The sequence below is a fragment of the Sceloporus undulatus genome, chromosome 3 (genome assembly GCF_019175285.1).
Source record: "Sceloporus undulatus isolate JIND9_A2432 ecotype Alabama chromosome 3, SceUnd_v1.1, whole genome shotgun sequence".
In the NCBI taxonomy this organism is placed as follows: Eukaryota; Metazoa; Chordata; class Lepidosauria; order Squamata; family Phrynosomatidae; genus Sceloporus; species Sceloporus undulatus.
Genome location: NC_056524.1, coordinates 75,709,629 through 75,732,187, shown reverse-complemented (window position 1 = coordinate 75,732,187; position 22,559 = coordinate 75,709,629). Strand labels below are relative to the sequence as shown.

At 39.7% G+C, this 22,559-nt stretch overlaps 3 protein-coding genes across 3 annotated transcripts in view; 1 reads left to right on the top strand and 2 right to left on the bottom strand.

Moving 5' to 3' along the window:
• The window catches only part of USP9X (ubiquitin specific peptidase 9 X-linked), a 361,613-nt gene that overhangs the window by 151,781 nt on the left and 187,273 nt on the right, over window positions 1–22,559 (top strand). The gene's annotated exons all lie outside the window — the stretch shown is intronic.
• C3HXorf38 (chromosome 3 CXorf38 homolog) lies at window positions 730–14,287 on the bottom strand. Its single transcript, XM_042457067.1, has 7 exons — window positions 14,026–14,287; window positions 9,385–9,519; window positions 8,943–9,065; window positions 7,618–7,767; window positions 5,802–5,969; window positions 2,879–3,050; window positions 730–1,043 (listed from the first exon to the last, which is right to left on the bottom strand). The coding sequence occupies exons 1-7, from the start codon at window positions 14,239–14,241 to the stop codon at window positions 1,009–1,011; spliced, it is 999 nt and encodes a 332-aa protein (XP_042313001.1). The 5' UTR covers window positions 14,242–14,287; the 3' UTR covers window positions 730–1,008.
• MED14 (mediator complex subunit 14) overlaps window positions 18,013–22,559 on the bottom strand; it is a 59,885-nt gene continuing 55,338 nt past the window's right edge. The window contains 2 exon segments of the mRNA XM_042457063.1: window positions 18,013–18,586; window positions 21,151–21,340. Coding sequence (XP_042312997.1) covers window positions 18,513–18,586; window positions 21,151–21,340 — 264 coding nt within the window. The 3' untranslated portion in view covers window positions 18,013–18,512.

The window sequence follows — 22,559 nt, the reverse complement described above, 5'->3', positions numbered from 1 at the left end:
CCCCTGCACATGTATTCAGAAGTTCCACTTTGTTCAGTGGGAGTTACATAGGATTTTATTCCCAATTTTCTTCCCTCAGACATTCCTACAGAATCCGAATTCTCTGAATAAAACAAGATACTATCCCCTCTGCTTTTCATGAGAGAAACAGTTGGTTACAGGCAAGTCGTTTGATGTATTGGAACAGTTTCCAGGAAAGAAGGTGAATAGCTATTAAGGCTAAAGAGAACTTTTTCTACAATATGAAGGACTAAACACACAATAAAGGGATTCATAATTGGTGTAGGAATCAAAATTCATAATACAATTTTGTCAGCTTTCCTGTGAGCAAAATTGTTTCTTTACTTTGATTCAACAGCCTTAACTAATTGTCTCAGTGTTGGCTGTGTTCTTCCCATATTGCAAAGAAGAGAAGCAGAATGTGTGGTAGACTACATCTGTACCTGCCTACTTCCTATCTAATTTAGCAACTTGGAGTAGCTGTGACCTGTTTTAAACATTAATTTTAATTTAAAAACCCTGCTTAGTATGAGCTGGCCATGCACTGACAATAATTTTTTATGAGATGGGAAAGATTCCAAACTAGTGCTGCTTTCATCACTACAGTGAATCCTAATATAATTCTTTTCATTCGGTCAAAACAGTACCTGGTAGCAGAGAGAAATAAGGAATGGATACAGTTGATGGGAAGAGGTGTTTTTGTGTATGATACAGAACAGGAAACAGAGATGACTTTTGAAAGTTTTTTTGCTATTAATATTTCCAGCACTAATATGGTATTATCTCACAGCAAACACAGAACTGAAAACTAAGAAAAATCATGCTAAGTTACTCAAACAAGACAGTATATAGCACAAGGGGTCTGGCATTTTTTTAAAAAAATGTAATGACTGATCCAGCATAGTTTGAGTGTTGGACTATGACTCTGGAGACCAGAGTTAAAAAGAGATCTCTAGTCTTAAATGTTTCTCTTCATGACATGCCTGGTGTTTTCACAGCAGCTATTCTTCATACCATACGTTTCATTTTTTGTAAAGGACAATCTGAAACAAAAATATAGATACATCAATACCAGATATGTTTCTTCAGGCCTACATATAGGGATGAATGTGAAGAAAAGAAATGATCTTTTAAGTTCCACACTTACAGCTCATTGAGTTTCAGTGGAATATTAAGTATAGCTGGATTAGTTACATTTACAATTTGTGGGAACAAAAAGAACCCAGACTGATAATCTCATTTTAGCTGTACAAGAAATTAAAATGTGAAGCTTTGAAGTACACAGGAAGCAAGGCACTGCTGAACACCATGACGCTGCATTTGTGTTGAAGTTTCCAACACTGATATGACTGAGTGAGCATACCAACCAACTGTTTAGGAACTAAGGTCCAAAACACATTGCAGAAATAATCCAGTTTGAGACCACTTTAACTGCCCTGGCTCAGTGCTAGGAAATTCTGAGAACTGTAGTTTTGTGAGACAGCCTTCTCTATCAGAAAGCTCTACTGCCACAATATGCTATATTTCTCAAGATTCCCAATCACTGAGTTGGGACAGTTAAAGCAGTCTCAAACAGGAGTATTTCTGCAGTGTGTTTTGGACCTCAGTTTGTAATCTAGTTTCCCTAGAGGAAGGGAAAAATTAGTCTGTCTTTAAAAGCCTCATACAACACTGGTGCATAAAGAGAGTAGGGGAAAGGAACCCGAGCAAGGAGTCTGAAAGAGAGGTAACAAAGACAGTGAGCTAAAGAAATATGAGTTGCCAATGATGTTGTAGGACACTGGTTCCCAAATTGGTCTTCCAGGTGTTTTGGAATTCAACTCCCACAAGCCCCAGCCAGCTTGGCCAACAGGAATATTGGGATCTGAAATCCAAAACATCTGCATGACCAAAGTTTGTTAGTCACTGCTTTAGGGGAAAGGTTGCTGCCATTCATTATGGGGCTTATGTCTACATACATTGACTCACATCTGTGGGAAATAAAACTTTCAACATTTGTATTCACAATGAGCTGCTGACTAGGCCAAAAACGAAAAAGGGTTGAACCATTCTATAGTCATTTATAAAAGGTATTGAATCAACATACAAAGAACAGAGTGCATTAGACCCTAATCTAGACCCAGACTCTAGTTCTGTTGTTATCCACACATAAGAGAACAATGAGCCTGGGTTTCCCCTTCGTGTGAGTGTTGTCCATGTTACTAGCAAACCTGATCATATGAAGGCACTACACAATTAGGGAGAAAATCTCCTGCTCAGACTTGTTGCTCTCCATGTGAATAAAATAATGAAACTGGAGTGCAGGTAGTACATTTCCCTCTGCAAGTTGATTAAACACACTTAAGTGAATAGTGCTATAGAGTTACAGACTCCAGACTGGGGTAGAGAACCTCAGAGGCAAAACCCAGCCCCCAGAGGTTCCTCAGAAGGTCCCATCCCCTTTTGCATGAGTTGGGGTGCTTTACCAGCTGTTGTGCAGACTTTTCCCCACTCTAAAAGGCTGAAATGGCTCTCCTAAGGCTTAGTTACTGGCAGCAGGAACGTTAATAATGATAAAAAATATATATACACTGGCATTTTTGGTCTCACCCACAATTTGAATTTGGCACCTTAGAACATTCCTAAAATTACATTTCAGCTGAAAGAGTTTCCACACCCTCAGTCTAGATTATGTAGCCAAAAAATCTTAAGGAAACAAGCAGACACAAAGCAGGTCTCTGCATAATTTGCATGTTTATGCAAAGTAACCTGGCAAATTTTGTTTTCATTATGCTTTCTGTATGGCAGCATTCATATCTGAAATCTACTCAAATGCTATAATGTTATGCAGCTTGTCAGAAAAAATGAAACCTCTTTAATTTTAAACATATGCACTTGCCTTCATCTTTTTTCTCTCCACAATTCACTTCTTCTGTCTCTTTTACCAATTGCTGTTGGCTGTATAATTTTTGTACTAAGTCTTCTAAATTCTGCATTTCTGCCTGCAAACTTCTCTGAAGATCATGATTATTGTGTATGAAATCCTTTACAGCTTGTATTCTGTTTAAATCCTGAAAAGAAAAAATACATTGAAAGTTTTCAAAAGTACAATGAATATTTTAAAAGTTACACACTTCATTTCATTTTATTTTCTCCAAAAATGTTAGGAAATACTAATGTCTTACATGTAGTATTTGAAACAAATTAGGTTGAGAGACTTGTCTATTACAGCCCAGCGAGCTTCATAAAAGAACTGGGATGTAAGCCTGGACTTCCAACCTCCAGCACTAAGGCTCAATCTGCACTGCAGAAATAAGGCAGTTTGTAACCACTTTAACTGCCATGGCTCAAAGCTATGGAATCCTGGGGTTTATAGTTTGTTGTGGCACTAGAACCCTCTGACAGAGAAGGTTAAATACAAATCCCAAGCAGGAAAGGGAGCTGACATCTTTTCTCACTTGCTCAGGAGCTGCGCCAGTACCTCTGGGGCATCCTCTGGGAATACATACAGTGCCTCTCCAAAACAGCAAGTCAAACTTCACAAGTCTGGGAAAGGTGTGTGTGTTAATTTGCTATTTAAATATAATTCCCCCTGAACCTCTTTTAAGCCTGACAAGACCATCGTTTTAAAGAAATCAGAAGGATCTAACCCTCTTTCTTATAAAGGTCTCTTAAAACCTAGAACTGACCTCAAGGGATTATCTTTCAATGTCAAATTGCATATCCAAGAGGCTTGGGGGGGGGGGCAAGAAAAGGGACATAGGGGAGTGGAGGTGTCAGAGAAGGCAACACTGGTTCCTGGATCCTCAAAGGTTGCCCATCCTTGATCTGGGCCCACCTATTCTTCTTTGTTGCTGTGACTCCCTTCCTGAGGAGGAAGCCAAGGCAGCAGAAGAGGAGGAAGGGCAAGTGCAACCCTCTTGGCTTCGTCTCTGCCTGGCTCCCTCCTCATGAGGAAGCTATGTGGCAGTGAGAGAAGGGTGAGCCCTCCTGACTTTGGCTCAATGTACAGTAGCTCCCCTCTCACAAGGAAGCCATATGGAGGCAAAGGAGGAGCAAACTTTCCTCCTCTCCCTCACCTGCCCAGCCCCACTTACAGCCCTGGGCAGGCGGACAGCTAAGAGAGCAAGTGGGGAAGGTGTGCCCCTACAGCCCCCCCCCCCCCACACACACACATACACTGGGTGACACCAAGCCTGAGGATGTCATTATCCAGTGATATCAATCACCAGCGAAAGCCTCAACAGTAACCCAGTTTTACCCTTTGCATAAACTTCATTCCATACTTTGCATCTGTTGGCATAAACCACAGCACAGATCATTAGGACTTTGTGTTACTTGTTCTAGTTGCTCTCACTGATGAAGAAAATAGTTGTTGGAAGTTCAGGTGTATTAAGAATGTTGACTGGCATTTCATTGAGGATTTATAGTTATGGTGCTATGCACTGAATCCTGTCCCAATTCCCCCAATCATCACTTACTGGGAAGAAGCCACTGCAATCAATGGGGATTTGTTCCCATTATTATTAGTAGTAGTAGTACACGGCGCTGTACAAAAGCAGGTAAAATCTAAAAAATATAAAAGCCTGCCTATGGCGTACAATCTAAAAGTTAAAACAACAAATTAAAAACTTCATAAGAAACAAGTAAAACAACAAATATCCAGTACTGAATCAAGCATCAGAACAACCAGGTCACAATCACAGACTCCCTGGGAACGCTTCCCTAAACAATATGGTCTTTAACTTGGCTTTAAAGCTGGTTAGAGACGTGTTGAGTCAGGCTTGTAAGGGGAGGAGGTTCCAGAAGTAAGGGCAGCAAGCGAGAAGGGACGAATCCAGGACGGGGCCATGGAAATCCTGGGCTGGGACAGGAGACCTTGGCTACCAGAACGGAGGGAACGAGTGGGGATGTAGGGAGAAAGAAGTTCAGATAGGGAGGGGCTCAGCCCATGCAGGGTTTTAAAGGTGAGCAGGAGAAGCTTATACCAAATGTGGAAGGGAAAGGGGAGCCAGTGAAGGGATGACAACAGGGGGGGAGACATGGTCATACCAGCAAGCGAGTGAGATAATACGAGCAGCTGAGTGCTGAACAGAAATCGATGGAGGTGAGAGAGAGGAAGCCCTGCCAAGAGAAGGTTGCAGTAGTCAAGTCGAGAGACACTAGGGCATGGACCAAAGTCTTTGCGGTAGAAGCTGAGAGATATGGACGGATTTTGGTCAGGAAGCACCTGATTGACATTCCCACCTCCTCCCATAAGTGATCTCTGCTGCAATAGGCAGAAGCAAGACCCCTCTTATAATTCCCCCTTGCTTCAGACAACAGTTGTGCATGGGGGGCAAATGGTCAGCCAGCTGCTTCCGGATTGGACAAGAGAACAAACCCCCATTGATTGCAACTGCTCCGGTAAGTGGAAATTAGAGGACTTTCACAGTCCTTATGGAGCCCCTAAACTAAACCTGGGATTACATAGGGATCGTGAATATGAAAAAAAATCACAAGTGTGTAACTCTAGGTTACACATTTGTAACTGCTCAACAGAATTCTTGCCATTCTTCTTAGGCAAGGAGTAGCCTGCCAATCATCTGAACTGTTTGCTTCATATGAAACCTGATATAATTTCAAATTATGGAGAGGTTACTCCTTGCCTAAGAAAAAATTTGTTGACAAACTGTTGAGTATGCTGGCTAGAAGTGACAGCAGATGCAATCCAGCCTCTGGAATTGGACTGTCCATCCCATTCTAAATAGACTAGCTTCTTATAGGAAGGGAACAATAAACTTCAATATCGAATTAAGCTTTGATGTTTCCAATTTTCTTACCTCTTTTGATATTGTTTCTTGCTCTTCCATGCAAAGCCTGATTTCACAAAGTCTCTCTTTTATCAGTTCTGCCTCTATTTCACTCATCTGCATTTGGCTTATTTCACTTTCCAGTCCATCAAGCTGATCTTCCCCTGGTACATGAACAGCCCAGTCAGATGACAGGAGCTATTTGGTTGGTGAAAAGAGACAAACAAACAGAAAACTACCTTATAAAAACGCTATTTGGTTTGGTAAGGAAGTTATGACCTAAAGGCCTGGATTTAAAAAACTCCAAGTAATGCCAATACAATATCTGATAAAGATACTGTTTTGAAGGAGTGTATCCCTTCAGATACTTCTTGTGTGCTTTTAAGTTTTTTCCAACTTTCAGGTAAAGCCTGAGTTCACAAAGTCTCTTTTTTATCAATGACTCAATGAATGCCCCCATGCACACTGTTCCAAACAAGACTTAAGACCCACACAACCCCAAGTTATGTGCATGTATGTCATCAAGAGTATTCCAGTCTGTTTTTCCTTTGATTCTGCTACCACTTAGGAAAATGTTTTGATGCTAAGAAGTTTGAAGAGGGACTTCGGTGATAAAATACAAGGGCCTACAGCACAAAACATTATTTTATAACTGGAATTTTATTTTAAATTTGAAGTAACTAAGGCCCTATACAGACAGGCCAAAATAAAGCTGCTTCGGGTCACTTTGGAGGTATGCTGTTTAAATGACACTCACATCTTAAGAGGCCAGAAGCTGAGCCAAAGCGGCATTCCAGTCCTTAGGACTGAGGCATGGCTTTGGCACGGCTTCTGGACTCTTAGGACGCATGCAGCATTTAAACAGCGTACCTCCAAAGTGACCCGAAACAGTTTTATTTTGGCCTGTCTGTATGGGGCCTAAAATTGTTTCTTGTATCCTGTCTTTTCTATTCTCCCACATTGACTGCATACATAGCATTTTTTTCTCTTCTTCAAGTGGCAAACAGTCTAAAGCCTGTCATCTCCCTAAAAAACTGCCCTACAATAAGTTTATTTTTGTTGTTGTGTGTCTTCAAGTCATTTCAGACTATGGCAACCGCAAGGTGACTCTATCATGGTGTTTTCTTGGCAAGATTTGTTCAGAGGAGATTTGCCATTGCCTTTCTCTAAGGCTGAGATACTGTGACTTATCCAAGTTCACACAGTGGGTTTCAGGGCTGAGAAGGAACAAACCATGAACTCCAGAGTCATAGTCCAACACTTAAACCACTTTGCCATGTTGGCTTTCCATAACAGAAACTGTCATTGTCATTACTTTCTGAACCTAATTTAACAATCATGTTGATAGTCCACACACAACAGGGTGGCCCTCCAGACATCTGTGGAGTGCAACTTCCAGTATTCCCAACCATTTGCTATGCTGGGTAGGAGCTGGTGAGACATGCAATCCAACATCATTCAGAAGGTCACATTTCGCCAATCCTTGTTCTAAGACTATACTGACAAGACTATATCTGACAAGAGTTAATTCCAGTTCATGAAAGCTCATGTTACACACACACACACTTTTTGTTATATTATACTCAGTCCTTTTTAGACAGGCAATTGCAATAGTTGTACTGCACCATGTTAATCTACACAAAACCCATGTTCCCATTTGCTGATCCACACAAATGCTTGTTCCCCTCCCAGGAAACAAGTTCTGAAACAGCTTGCTATACTCCCAATTATACACAAATATTCACAGACCATAAAACTATATATTCACTGCAATGCATAGCCAAAATATAATGCTGATAATCATAATGAATAATAGCAGTGAAACTAGTAGGAGTGAAATTTTTACCTTTTCTATCCTTGTACTAGCTGCTTGGGCCTCGGGAACATCCTGGAACTCGCTTAGCAAATTCTGGACATGATTTCCAAACTCCTTCAGCCAAGAAGAAGAGACTTTCATGTCTGAAGAGTGCATTAGTTCATTGCGGCACTTAATCACCTAGAGATGTAAACATAAAGAAAAACAGGTGGACTGTAAACCCAGCAAGAGCTACAGAAAGTAATTACTAAGTTATAGCCCTGCGCTGTGGGAGGTGGCAGAGGAATGAGGCCTAAATGAGTGATATATGTCTACATCGCAGTCACAGGCTATTGTCAATGTCACTGGCATGGAAATACTCCATGTGGTAAAGACTGTGCAGGTGAATAAAGACATCAGTGCTTCTAATAGCCTGCACAATCAACCTTAAGTTTACTATATTTTACCAAATTTTATTTTTTCATCTGTAGGCATACACAGTCTACTGAAGAGAACAGCCATCTTGTGTGCCAATTTTGAGAAAAAGTGGAGCACAAATAATGTCAATAGCAGTAAGACTGGCCACCTTGAAAACTGGAGAAGACCCTTGTACCTTTAACAGCTGTATAGAAAAGTGAATTTCAGTGGGTCTTGTTTGTTACCTGGTTGTAGGACAAGCAACAGCTACTGTAATTCTTGCTTCTACCCAACAACTAAAGGTATGGATATAATATTTTGAAATCAGTTCTTCTAAATTAGGATGAATAACTGCACAGGGGGTGGGGGCCAATTCCACATTGCCACCACATAGGCCACACTAGTAGATTTCACTGCATTGGTAGGGCCATCATGTCATTTCTATTCACCATTTTCAGCTGGCTTCCAGCCTAAAAAAACAAGGATTGGGAGTTATGGGGTGCTCATCTATAACATGTACATGGAGTTCTTGTACATTTTTGTGGCTTCAGGCAACAAAAAATAAAAAACCTTATTAAAAATGGGGTCCAGTGGGCTTTTGGAGGCCTCAAAAATGGGTTCATGGCCCAGACTTTTTCCAACCTGTGCTAAATCATGAAAAGGCCCTTCTAGAAGGGAAAGAAATCACTCCTTCTTTCTCCCTAATTCCCCATAAATGGCAGAGATTTCAGAAGAAAATAAGTGGTGTTGTTTCCTCCTTTCTGGACTTTTATTGTGAGATGCTGCTTCTGGATAAGCAAGCTATTATTTTTTTCTACAGAGAATGCAGGGAACCAACACTGTACACAGACAGGGAGCTTGCTAGAAGAGAAAGGAGATCAATGGTGGGAAATTGGTGAATGTGTTTGAGAAACCTATTGAGAATGAAGAAAGGATGTCAACATTAGTCTTTGAATTACCTCTCTGATTTTCTTTTGATCAATGTTGCTGAAGTGATCACAGAAGGTAAAAAGATTTAAGAGTCCTGATGCATCACATTTGTCAGGGCCACAACTATCAGCTTTCCCACGAGGCATGTAAGCCTAAGCAATGAAGAAGAACACAGTCAATGGGGCATGCCACATCTCACACAGCCTTCAGTAACCTCCCATCCAATAGCCTTCTACACCTGATTTAAAAACACACCAAATAATTTCCTGGATCATGTCAAATACCCTTAAGCCATCATTGCTTTCATTTTTCAGAATGAAGCACCAAGTTAATCAGATATTATATGAAATATAATCTCAAAAACTGGGGTTCATGTGTCACATTTTCCCTATCTGTTGTACAGATGATGTATAAAATCATCATCTTCACCATCATCATGCTTGGAAAAGATACAGAACCATCAGAAATTACCTTTGCAATCTCCCAAGAGTTAGAAGGCCAGAGCCAAGGCCTGCAGTTTCCCCAGTTCACTTCCCCAGTCCTGTGTGTGTGATGTTTCAAAATCTCCTTTTTCCATTCTTTACATAGGGAGCAGGCAGGCTGAAACTATAAATCAAAAGAAGCAGCATACATAAATGACCTTATAATATGGAACATTCAATGGTTAAAATATTTTACCCAAGTGAAGCCTTCCCAAGTCTGGTGCTTTCCAAGTCTGTGTCTACCTGGGCCACCTCTATCCAGGCCAATTACACTAGTCCCCCCTGCCCTCACTGTGGTCTGTTTATACAACACAGGGCCAAACTCCAGATTCAAGTGCAGACTATTTTCACAAGGGAAGGACACTTCCACACTGAATCCACACTATTGCTACCTAAATTGGATTTTAAGAACTCACTTTTTGCTCCAGAATTTGCAGAAAAATTCAGAACATTCCATAGCAATACTGCGTGGTTGTTTCTACATGCGCCCCACTGTGCTTTCTGACACAGTTACCGGTGTGAGTCGCTCCCTCTTCGGTCTCAATGAGGTGCCCAGCCATATGATCAATACTGGACACTTCGTTTCTGGCCTCAGAGGGAGTGATTCATACCAATGGAACATCTTAAGCATTGCAGCCAGTTTAGAGGAGTATTCGTCTTGAAGGGCTCTTCAATAGTTTTTGCTTTTTAATTAATATATCTTATGGCGCTCCTACAGTGACTCTATCACAGTCATTTCTTAACAAGATTCAGAGGGGGTTTGCCACTCCATTCCTCTGAGGCTGAAAGAATTTGATTTGGCCATGATCACCCAGTGGGTATCCATGACTGAATAAGGATTAGAACCCCAGTCTCCTGAGGTTCAGTGCTCAGACCAGTACACCACACTGGCTCACCTATCTATAATAGCTATAAGTATTTTGTAACAACTAATATAATCAATGTATTATATACATTATTAATAATTGTTTATAATATATATTTATATTTATCGGTACCTTTATCTCTAAGCTCAGTTATATGATATAAATTGTTTGTTACTTTTATGTTCTACTTTGCTTCCAAGGGGCTTAGGGAATTGAATAAAGGGACAGCAATTGACCCATAATCACGTAGTTAGCTTCAGGAGGGATAGGAGAGGATTTAAATCCTGATCTTCCCAGTCCTAGACCAATAGTCTATTATACGATGTTTGCCATAGCATACATTCCAAGTGGTAATTTGTACAGGTATAAATGGTATATGTGGTCTGGGTAGGCCACATTCAACTAGTGAAGTCTTATCCAGCATGAAGCACGAAGGGTAGTTAAAGGTTATGCACCTTGAATTGCTGCTTGTCACATTAAACTGGCAGGAGAGCCAAAAACCATGCAGCCTTATCTATCTAAAATATTTTGATGCTTTCTTTATAATTTGAGTGAGACATATCCTCAATATGAATGATGCTATTTGGCCATCATCTAGTAATTTTAAATAAATTGCCACCATGATACAGAGTCCATATGATCACAGGCTGGTTGCAGAACGTCAATTACTTAATTACTGAGAAGTACCTCCTGCCCAATCTCTTTTGATAAATTCTGTGCCGTAACATTATGTGAAGCAATAATTTGAGTGATGACACCTTGGCACCCTTGAGCCATCAATAGTGAAGATGACTGCCAAATTAGTTTGGCAGCTGAGCAAAGAATCAGGAAATGCTGCCAGCCAAATATATTTTGAGAGTTGTTTGTCAATGTCTCTTAGCAGAGGGCCAACCTTCTTTTCCTACTCATCTTAAAAGATTTGAAATAACAAACATAGTACACAGCTCTTGCCTCCCGTTACAAATACAGACCTCCCAGTATAGGGGGAAATGTAGCTGAAGAAGAAATCAAAATCTGGAATCAAAACAGGAAATGTAACACCTGCGATAAAGCAGGCAGAGTTAGTTTTTTCTTTTCACTATGTTGGAGGAATCATTTTCTAGCAATGAGTGCCATCACTTCCAGAAATGTTTTAAAGCAATGATTTGCTACTTTAAATACATCTCTATAAATATTTTTTTTAATTTTGTTTTTGTCCAGGCACCTTTTTTTTAAAAAAATCTAATTTTCTTTGCAACTTTTATAATAGCCACTGGCTTAACCATGATATTAAGTAAAGCACCTTGGCAACAGTTTTCCAAAAGTATTCCCATACAAGTTTAAGTCAAAAGATTTGATCCAGAGTAATCTTACTATACCTATACTGCTTCTCTGTGACAAAACAGCCTTCCTTCATTAGTGATGTACAAACTGGCAACATCTATTGAAATCTGTATAAGTAAACATAACAGGTTGGATCCAGCCAAGCAAATGCAGCTGGCAAGTCTGTTTCTCTCTGTAATATAGTGTCTGAAAGTATAGTGTCTAGATCAAGGGCAGTAATAGTGCCACTGTATTCTGCTTTGGTCAAGCCCCACCTGGAATATTGTGTCCAGTTCTGGGCACCACAATTCAGAAAGGACATTGAGAAACCAGATCATGTCTAAAGGAGGGCAACTAAAATGGTGAAGGGTCTGGAAACCATGCCCTATGAGGAACGTCTTAGGGAGCTGGGGATGTTTAGCCTGGAGAAGAGAAGGTTAAGAAGTGATAGGATAGCCTTGTTTAAATATTTGAAGGGATGTCATATTGAGGAGGGAGCAAGCTTGTTTTCTGCTGCTCCAGAGACTAGGATCAGGAGCAATGGTTGCAAGCTACAGGAAAAGAGATTCCACCTCAACAGTAGGAGGAACTTCCTGACAGTAAGGGCTGTTCGACAGTGGAACAAACTCCCTCGGAGTATAGTGGAGTCTCCTTCCTTGGAGGTCTTTAAGCAGAGGCTGGATGGTCATCTGTTGGGGATGCTTTGACTGAGATTTCCTGCATGGCAGAATGGGGTTGGACTGGATGGCCCTTGTGGTCTCTTCCAACTCTATGATTCTATCAGTCTATGGTGTTTATCACACTATACTCTTATCGTGCTACTATTCCACTTTGACTGCTCTAGCTGCCTCTTATTGTATTCTGGGATTTGCAGTTTAAAGGAGGGGTATTTAGAATTCTCAGGCAGAGAATTCTAAATACTGTACCCCTCCTTAAAACTGCAAATCCCAGAATGCAACAGGAGGCAGCTAGAGGAGTCACACTGGAATAGTAGCACTTTAAGAGTATAGTGTGATAAACATCTATGATTCTATGGTTCTCAGGGGGAGTTTTCTGATCCAGTGCAGCTTCCCCACTAGCTAAAAGGGGGGAAGGTGATCTTTACCAATCGTCCTGAAGATTCCCATGCCCTCCTCCCTCCAAATGTGTGTGTGTATTCCAGAGGATTTTAGAATATTCCAAAACAGGTGGGAAAAGGGTACATGAGGTTGGGGAAGGGAATAGGAGGAAATCACTCCTTTACACCCATTCCTCAGTGTGTGTGTGTGTGTGCGTGTGTATAATGTGTGTGTATGTGTATCTTATGATATATATTAAATAATAATATTACACTTGTCCCTCCATATTCGCTAGGGTTAGGGGCACAAGACCCCAGTGAACATAGAAAAAACACAAAGAATAAAAACACCACGTTTTTACCTGAGAGGACACCTCTCTAGGAATCTCTAGGTCCTCCGGTGCAACTCTGTGGTCAACGTCCAACAGACACTGACCATAGAACTGCACTGGAGGAGCTACAAAGGCCGAGTAGAGTATTCTCTCTAGGAATCTTTCTCTCTAGGTCTTTTGGTGCAACTTTTGGTTAAAGTTGACCATTGAGTAGCACTGGAGGACCTAGAGATTCCTAGAGAGGACATATTAATCAAATCCGTCAATATCAAATCAGCAAATATGGAGGGATGAGTGTATAATATAATTATATATTATAACATTTTAAGATATTTAATAACATTATTAGATATTTTATATAGATATATAATATGTAATATAATTTATATATTATAACATTATTAGATATTTGATATATATATACATATACATATATATATATATATTAGGTAATATAATTATATATTATAGCATTATTATAACATGAGATATTTTTATAAAATATAAAATGTAGTATAATTATATGTTATAACATTAGTAGATATTAATAGATATTTGATATATATTATATAATATAATATGTAATATAATTTATATATTATAACATTAGTAGATATTTGATATATATTACTATTATGCTTTATTTATATAGTGCTGTAGATTTGCACAGCACTGTACATACAGATGATAAAATAGATAAAAGTATATAAAAGTATGTGTACATATATATATATATATAAACATTATTATATATTATATATATGATATTACTAATTTTTTTATTAATATCTTTAAATTTTACAATACCAATTATTCTTTCATACAAATATATGCTTTAACGCTTTACTTATTTAGTATAAAATCTACTACCACCTCAGTGGCCCCTTCTTCCCCGGAGGCTAGCCACCCCCCTCCCTATCATATGGTCTTAGTAACAATACTACTAGGTGGAGCCTAGGGCGGGGTGCCTCGCCCCTTCCTCCGAAGGCAGCCAGGCAGCAGCCGAGCCGAGGGCCTCGGTGTGAGGAGGAGGAGGAGGAGGAGGAGAGGGTGGCTGCCGGCCTCCTCCTGACCTGCTTCCCGCGAGGAGGGGGGCACCTCCCGCTGCACCGAGGAGGCCTTGCTGCCAGGCGAGCGGCGATGCTGCGGTGGAAGGCCTGGACCTGCTCCCCGGCGAAGCCCTGGAGGGCGCCCCGCAGGAGCAGCAGGCCCTGGCCGGCCTTCAGCCAGTTCTTGTACTCGGCGCAGTTGAGGCGGGAGGCCAGCTCCGCCAGCGCCATCGTCATCATCACCCCAGGCCCAGGCCTCGCCTCGGCCTCCTCCCTTCAGACACGGAAGTGGAGGCAGGCCCAGCAGGGGGCCTCAGTAGGACAAGTGGCAATATACAGTACATACTTTCCCCCACAGGGAGGCCATAATTCCCCATAGGGATACATGGGCGAATGTTTTCCCATAAGGAATCATTGGGGAATGCTTGCCCATAGGGAGACATTTTGTAGTAATGCTTGCCCATAGGAAGACATTGGGGATTACTTCCCCTCTTAGGGATACATTGGGGAATACTTGCTTATAGGAAAACACAGGTGAATAAATAATAGGTAACCTCCTCTCCCGTGCTTCTCTATGAGCAAGTATTCGCCTATGTTTCCCCATGAGCAAAAATTCCCCAGTGATTCTCTATGGGCAAGTATAGTTTCCCTATGGGCAAGTACTGCCGTTTCCTTTAGTACATCCCTCCAAAACACACTGCAGAAACAGTCCAGCCCCAAAAACATCTGTATGTTGACAGACCTTGCAGCACCTTTGAGAAAGAAAACTCGGCAGCAGCATGAGCTTTCCTTGACTAAAGTCTACTTCCTCAGATGCACATAAATGCATCTGATGTGTCATCATCACATGTAAATATGTATCTGAGGAAGTAGGCTGCAGTCTAGGACTCTTGCTGCTGCCAACTTTTTCCTCTCAAAGATATAGACTGGAAAACCAATATGCAAAGAGATCTTGTAGCACCTTTGAGACCATCAGTATAGTAGAGAGATCTTGTAGCATCTGAGAGTAACTGAAAGGAAGAAGCTGGCAGCATGAGCTTTCCTAGACTTCAGTCTGCTTCCTCAGAGGCATTTGGTCGCATCCCCAGAATTTACCAATATTTATTATTATTATTATTATTATTATTATTATTATTATTATTATTATTCAGTCAAAATTCCCGGAAAGAAATCAATTAAATCCCCGTATTCCAGGGAATTCCTCGGAAATTGGCAACTCTGCTGAGGAAGCAGACGAGACGAAAGCTCATGCTGCCAACTTCTTGTTTTCAGTTTGTCTCAAAGGTGCTACAAGATCTCTGTACAATGCATACTGATTCTGCAGACTACCATGGCTATATCTTTGAAAGAAAGAAGCTGGTAGCATGAGCTTTTATAGGCTTCAGCCGACTTCCTCAGATGTGTGTTTACATGTGATGATCATGATGATAAATCAGATGCATTTATCTGCATCTGAGGAAGTAGACTGAAGTCCAGGAAAGCTTATGCTGATAAATTCTTTTTTTCAGTTTTTCAGTTATTCTGAAAGGTGCTAAAAGATATCCCTTCACACTGATTCTACAGATTAACACAGCTACATCTTTTAATCAACAACATCAGTTAAGACACATCAGTTGAAGTACACATCAGTTTGAAAAGACAAGATTTAGAGCCAAAACACACTGCAGAAATAATCCAATTTGAGGCTGCTTTAACTGCCCTGGCTTGGTGCTGGGGAATCCTGGGAAGTGCAGTTTGTTGTGGCGCCAGAGCTGTGACAGAGAAGGCTAAATGTCTCACAAAACTACAATTCCCAGGATTCCGCAGCACTGACCCAGGGCAGTTAAAGCAGTCCCAAACTGGATCATTTCTGCAATGTGCTTTGGACCTAAATTTTATTTGTCTTTTTAAACTGATGTGTGATTCAAATGATGTATCTTAATAGATGTTGTTTGTCTGTTAATTGTTATTCCCTGCCTCGATCCAGATTGATGGTCATGTCCTGGGAGGAAAATAATAATAGTAGTAATAATAATAATGTCACATTTGTGGCTGTGTCTTTTATGGATTTGATTATTCATGGTTTTGATTAATATGTTCTCTCTAGGAATCTCTAGGTCCTTCAGTGCAATCTATGTTCAGTTTCCACCAGAGATTCCAGAGATCACTGCTAAAGATTCCTAGAGAGAATACTTCTCTAGGCATTTGTTGGTCCTCCAGCACAATTCTATGTTTCTGGAAGATATTGGCAATAGAGTTGCCTTGGAGAACCTAGATTCCTAGAGAGGTGTTTTCTCAGGTAAAAGAAACAGTGGTCTTTTTATCTGTGGGTTTTTCTTTTTTTACCAGGGTCTTGTGCCCCTAACCCTAGCGAAATTGGAGGGCCCACTGTATTACATTTCAGCCTTCTGTCCAGGAGGATTTCCAAACTGTCCTCCATTTTGAGCATGGCTAAGAAGCATAAATTTATATTTATATTACTATTTTTAGATTTTTATTTTGTCCAACATTTTGTGGTGCCTGGTCCTCCTTTGTGGTTAAGATATCTGGTCCCCCTGTTCCCTCCCCACCAGCTGAAGCTCTCAACCAGAAGCTCCATGAGAAAGGTCTTCTTTTGTCTTGTTGTTGTTGTGTGCCGAAGTCATTTCCAACCTATGGTGACCCTAAGGTTAACCTATCATGTTTTTTTCTTAGCAAGGTTTGTTCAGACGTGGTTTGCCGTGGCCTTCTCTTGCAGCTGAGAGAGTGTGACTTGCCCAAAGTCATCCAGTGGGTTCCCATGGCCAAAGTGGGAATCAAACCCCAGTCTCCAGAGTTGTAGTCCAACATTCAAACTATTGTGCCATGATGGCTCTCTTAGTGTCTTCTTAGGAAAACCTAGAACTGTGCATTGCCTACTACAGGTCTCTCTGGAGCAGGGTGACCAGATGTCATAACCTCAAAGGATGTCCAGGCACAACAAAATGTAGGACATTCAAGAAAAAATGAATTATCTTCCATTATTAGTGTTAGTAAGCATTATTAATTTATTTAATATGTATTGCTTGTGAGAGCCATTTTACTTCCTGATAAGTTGATATATTCAGACCATGGGTCTTCTGTATGGAATCTGGCAAACAGGCTCTGCATGTTTGCCAGATTCATGTTGTATGCTTTATTAAGTTAGCATGATAATGATTTCTCATATACGGAATCACCATAACAGCACCAGATGTCCCTCTGGGTGATGGTGGTGGCAACAGTGGCAAGAAAAGAAAAAGAATGCACAATGACATTTCACACAGCAAGCTACTTTAGAAGGTACAGCTGCTAAGTAGAACAGTCACTGCAGATGCTGTTTCATGCATTGTCAGTATTATTATTATTATTATTAACCTTTATTTATAAAGCGCTGTAAGTTTACACAGCGCTGTACATCAATTTTTTAGTCAGACGGTTCCCTGCCCTCAGGCTTACAATCTAAAAGATTACAACATAGTTAGCTTGTTCTCATGATTCTGATTTTATCACTCTAGTGTTGGGTTGTCACTTTACAGGACAGCTGTCTTCCCCTCTTCCCTCCCTCCTTCATTCAAACCTACCAGTATTCCTTTGAGTCTCAGAGTTATTTCCCATGTAACAGGGAACTCTAAAATAAAAAAAAAAGATTAGAAGTCCTACTAAGCACACTGCACTAGCTTACAGGTGTTCCATTGTGCTAGTCTACCTCTGTTATGACAAGCAGGGAGATTTTTTGGGAAAGGGGGAACAATACTGGAGTCAGTAAATGGGTTGAGAAGGAACTGAAAACACTTTGCACAATGTGGTGGGCAGAAGAAGTTGTGCTTTTAGAGATGAGCAACAGTATTCTTCCAAGTGTTTTTGGCCTACAACACCGAGGAATTGTGGGTAACACAGTTCAAAAACTGGGAGAATCACAGCTGCCCACTTATATTAACTGATGAACTACCAAGAAACAACATGACAACTCCATAGCTAGCAATATGTAAGATGTTCTTCGTCTATAAAGAACACTTTTGAAGTGAACACACATTTTTTTTAAAATCTAGTTTATTAAATATTGCTTTTTGGGGGTCATGTTTACAACAAGCCCAATTTTTAAATGTTTCAAAGCAGTCATATTAAAATACAGTGTCAATATAAAGTTTGTCACAGTTTTACAGTATTCAAAAAATGACAGACCTGCCCTTAAAAAAAAGACTATTACACCAAGACATAAGAAAAAACATTTAAATAAACAAATTTGGCATTTTCATAATCTTTGTAGTATAAAACAGAATATTAACTCTATTTACTGGCAAGCGGATACATAAATCTATTAAGAGATCGAAATGTCTCCTTAAAACATACAGAGCACTGTACAAAAAAAAAAATCTGACGAAAGTGCATCCCTGAAAGTAGGCCAATCCACTGTATTAGCTCTTTAAAAAATGTGATACGAGAAATCGTCTCTTCCATTTTATATAATTGAAGGCTTTATTTCAGAGAAATGTTTTTGCTGCTTCATTTTTTACCCTTTGCTTAAAAATAGCCTATGGACGCCCACCAGGGGGCAGTGTAAGGTTAGCCATTAAATCACGAACAGCTGCAAAGATTGTACATTCACCTGGAACAAGGGAAAGAAACACAAGTTAGCTAGAGAAGTTAAGCTGAATTGTGGCAGTGATAAAGGTAATCAACAACACTTCAATTTGCCAAAGGGTGTGCCACAACTCAAATTTTGCAAGTAAATACAATTATGTTCAGGTGAAACTGTAAACCATTAACTTATACCATATAAAACTGCATTATCCTAACCTGTCAGAAACTGTGCAACCAGCTAGTATGGAAAATAAAAATGTGAACATGTTTGTGAAGCACAGGATGCCACACACTACCATTAGGATTACTCAGATGCTGCAAAGATATTCTTTGACACAGCAAATAAGGCCAGGTTTGGCACAAAATTGTTGGTTTTCTGCCAAAACTATGTGGATTCAAAACCCTGCTCATCAGCATATCATTGCTTGCATGGTTTTTAGAGGACAGAATGCAACAGTCTCTGTGTGTGCTGTCAACAGGATATAAGAAATTATATTGTTAAAGACTGAGTGGTCCAGGAGGAACTATGCATGTATTATAGGCCACACTTCTAGAAGAGAGAACCAAAATCTGTTTGTAGAGGAGAAGAAACTATTAGTCAGTTAACACTCACTGGCTAATTAGGACTCTCACGTAATGCAGGAGTCGAAGCTGCCTCAACTGCTTATTCTTAGTGATGAAGGGCCAGCCTTCACACACTACTGCTACTAACAGGCGCTGATACTAAGCATTTCATACATTCTTCTCCAAAAGTGGTCAAATTTTTCTGTACTCTTCTTAAAGTGTAAGTACAAAATTAGATTAAGAAAGTAAACACCTGATGTCAGTGATATCTCAGAAGTGCAATCTATAGCAGCATACTAGTGAAAAAAGCAGTTTCTGCTTCCATCAGTAATAAGCTCCTTTGTTGGTACACGCTTTAACACAAGTATCAACTATGATTTTAAGACTAACAATCTTAAACTCTGTTTTTAGGTAAAAACAATCACAAAAAGCTACTTGAATGCTGAATCTGGAGTTGTTTTTTTTCATCTTAGTTGTTTTTATTATGAATGAATGATGAATGGATTGTGAATGGATTTAAAGATCTGTTTACAGAAGAATATTTCTAGAAGGCAGTATGTCATTTACTACAGGATTATACTTCATTTTACAGTTTCAAAGCGGACAAAGCAGTGAAATGTAGCCATGGAGTCTTCTGTAAGATCAGTTTGAAAGGCATAATTTATTATTTCTATGCCATTACAGTATGGAGTTATGAGACAAAAGTTGCTGCAGTTTTAAAACTGCAAATGCCAATTATGACCTTTTCCCACTTTCAGTAGTCACATGGGTAATACCATTAGTTAACCAATGGCTCACTAGTAAAGAACATGTTTGTTCCGTTACGTTTGTGATGCAGAAATGCAGTTCCCTCCTGAAACTGCGTTTGAATGGCAGAAATTAGTTTCTCTAGAGCATGCATGGATTATGGTAGCATGTACAATATTCCAACTGCTAGTGACACGCAGCATGGATGTTGGTTAACTCACCTTTATTTATACCCAGGTGGAAACAAATGGCTAACCCTCCCAACTCGCAGTTTACCTTAGCGCTGATCAGGGGTTCAGGATGAAGTGTTACCAAAGTAAAGGCAATCATTTGAAGAGGCATCATCCACACCACTTCAATCCTATCAGCTGCTCCAGTGTAGTTAAATTTTATGTGTATCCACACAGTGCAGTTTTTGAGTCTATGTTGTAATGCTACACTAGGAACATGCTGGCAATTCTTTTTAAAATATTAAAGCCACCATAAGCATTTTAATTACTAAACAAATATACAGTTAGCAAGGATATCCTTGAAGAGGAGGAAAAGTTCTGTGAAGAAGGTTAGTGTCTTGGGTAAAATTTTCATACCCAAGAATAGAATTATTAAAAAAAGAATCACTTTTCAAAAGTTTCTAACACTTTTATTAAAGGAAAAGTGAAACTGATTACAAAATGTTTCTCACAGAAACAAAGCAGGCAGCACAAGATAAAAGATACAGTCAAGGTGAAATGTTAGTCATGGGATACAGAAAGTATAAGCCAGTGCTGTTAAGTTGTTACTTTATGGTAATTTATTAGTAGTTCCATCTTCCTGGCCCCCGAGGCTTTCCTCAGAGAAGTGCAGTTGAGAATAAGACAGGTAGGAAACCTTGTAACAGTAAATTACAAGAATTGGGAAAACATTCCTACAGTGCAAAATAACTAACACGCACTAGTTTTCACAGCAATATACACAGGGCTCACATGACAACACTTGAAATAGTGTAGCTATGACTACAATAGTGGGAGCCAAGTTATTCAGTGCATTAAACTTTCTTGCTCAATGTCATAAAGTCCATGTTGTGTCAATAATCCAACCCTTCTGGTGCCACAGAGAGGTATATTCAACAATTTATCATTAACATGCGTTAATCTGAAACCAAGATCTTAAGAGATCATTTAAACGAAACAAATAAAAACATAACAACACTAATGGCAAAGTGCAATCTGAAAATTTTGAGAGTTGGATTCTGCCCATTCAAGCATGCAGAAAATGTGACCTACTGGACATGTACAGTACCTGGCCGTGGTGAATTCAGTTCTGCAAACCTCTTTAGAATATTGCTAACCATCATGGGAGCAGCAACTGAAGAGTTTTGCTGTCTGGGGATGTCTGCCTGTTGTGTTGTACCTGAAGCCATGTCATAAATGATTGGGACTATTATGCTCATGGCCTCCTGTGAAACTGTAGTCTTCTGTGTTAGCTGAAGCTGTGAACAGAACACAATGGTAACTGCAGCAATTTGGAACATACCTTTAATAACAACTATGGATATCTTGCCATATCATACAAGATCAGGGTCACTTCTTTATTACTACAATGAGTTGTATTCACTCCTCCTTTCTTAGCCAAAAAGCAATTTTAAAGCAAATAACAAAGGCTGCCAAGATAGGGTAGTCATCTGAATGTAATATTAAAAACCACTTCAAAATTGCAAACTGAAGTATGCTAGAAGATAATTCATCTACATACGCCTTCATCAAGATAGAAAATGACAAACTAACGTATGCTAGAAATTTGGTTCTATTGTACCTCTTTACATTTCCTAATTTCCCTTTCTGTTTTTCTGGGGTAATATATGAGCAGATGTGTTTTCAACCTATGCAAACTGAGGATGAATCAGCAATGGCGAAATAATGCAGTTTGACACTGCTTTAATTGCCATGCTCAATGTGTGGAATCCTGGATACTGTAGTTTTGTGAGATATTTAGCCTTCTCTGCCAGAGAGTTCTGGCACTACAACAAACTTCAAATCCCAGATGCCATGGCAATTAAGGCAGTGTCAAACTGCATTATTTCTGCAGTGCAGATGAAGCCTAAACAGTTCAATAGGAAACTCAAGAAATTTAGAAACAAGCACTTGCTTTTAACAGTGTAAGTCTTGTGAACTAAACTTATGCTAAGGTCATGTTCACCATTGCCAGGTTTTCACAGGCAAAAGTTCAAAATGAGATAACATCAGTTGTATTACCATTAGGTGGAAATTTTAAATACAATAACAGCACAATAAACAAATGAAAACCACCTGAAGCTCACCTACAAAACAGCTTTCATAGTGGCAGCCACCTTTCGATGGTACATATTTTACAGAAATACAGATATAAAGATCGTAAGAAAAACTTCTGTAAATAAAATATAGGATTTTGCTTCCAGATAAATCTTGAAATAGTCATAAAAACTCAATGTGTTAATCACAAGCTCTTGCAACAGAAAAGCAGGCACTGAAAAAGCAGTTAGGTGTGTTCACATGCAATACAAGCAGAGGGCTTAATCTAAACTCAATTCTCCATTTTAATAGGATGTGCATAACAAGTGCATAATAAATGCTTAAGCACTGGCTGAGATTGGGTGGAAATCACAGTTAGATTATATCTTACAGATCACTTATCCCAGTACCAAAGATCACAACAACATGAAATACTAGAAT

Coding starts and splice junctions, on each gene's coding strand:
- C3HXorf38 (XM_042457067.1), bottom strand. CDS start 14,241: ATGATGACGATGGCGCTGGCGGAGCTGGCCTCCCGCCTCAACTGCGCC. Junction 3,051..5,801: donor AAGAAACAATATCAAAAGAG/GTAAGAAAATTG, acceptor TTTTCTTTTCAG/GATTTAAACAGAATACAAGC. Junction 1,044..2,878: donor TGGAGAGAAAAAAGATGAAG/GCAAGTGCATAT, acceptor TTTTTGTTTCAG/ATTGTCCTTTACAAAAAATG.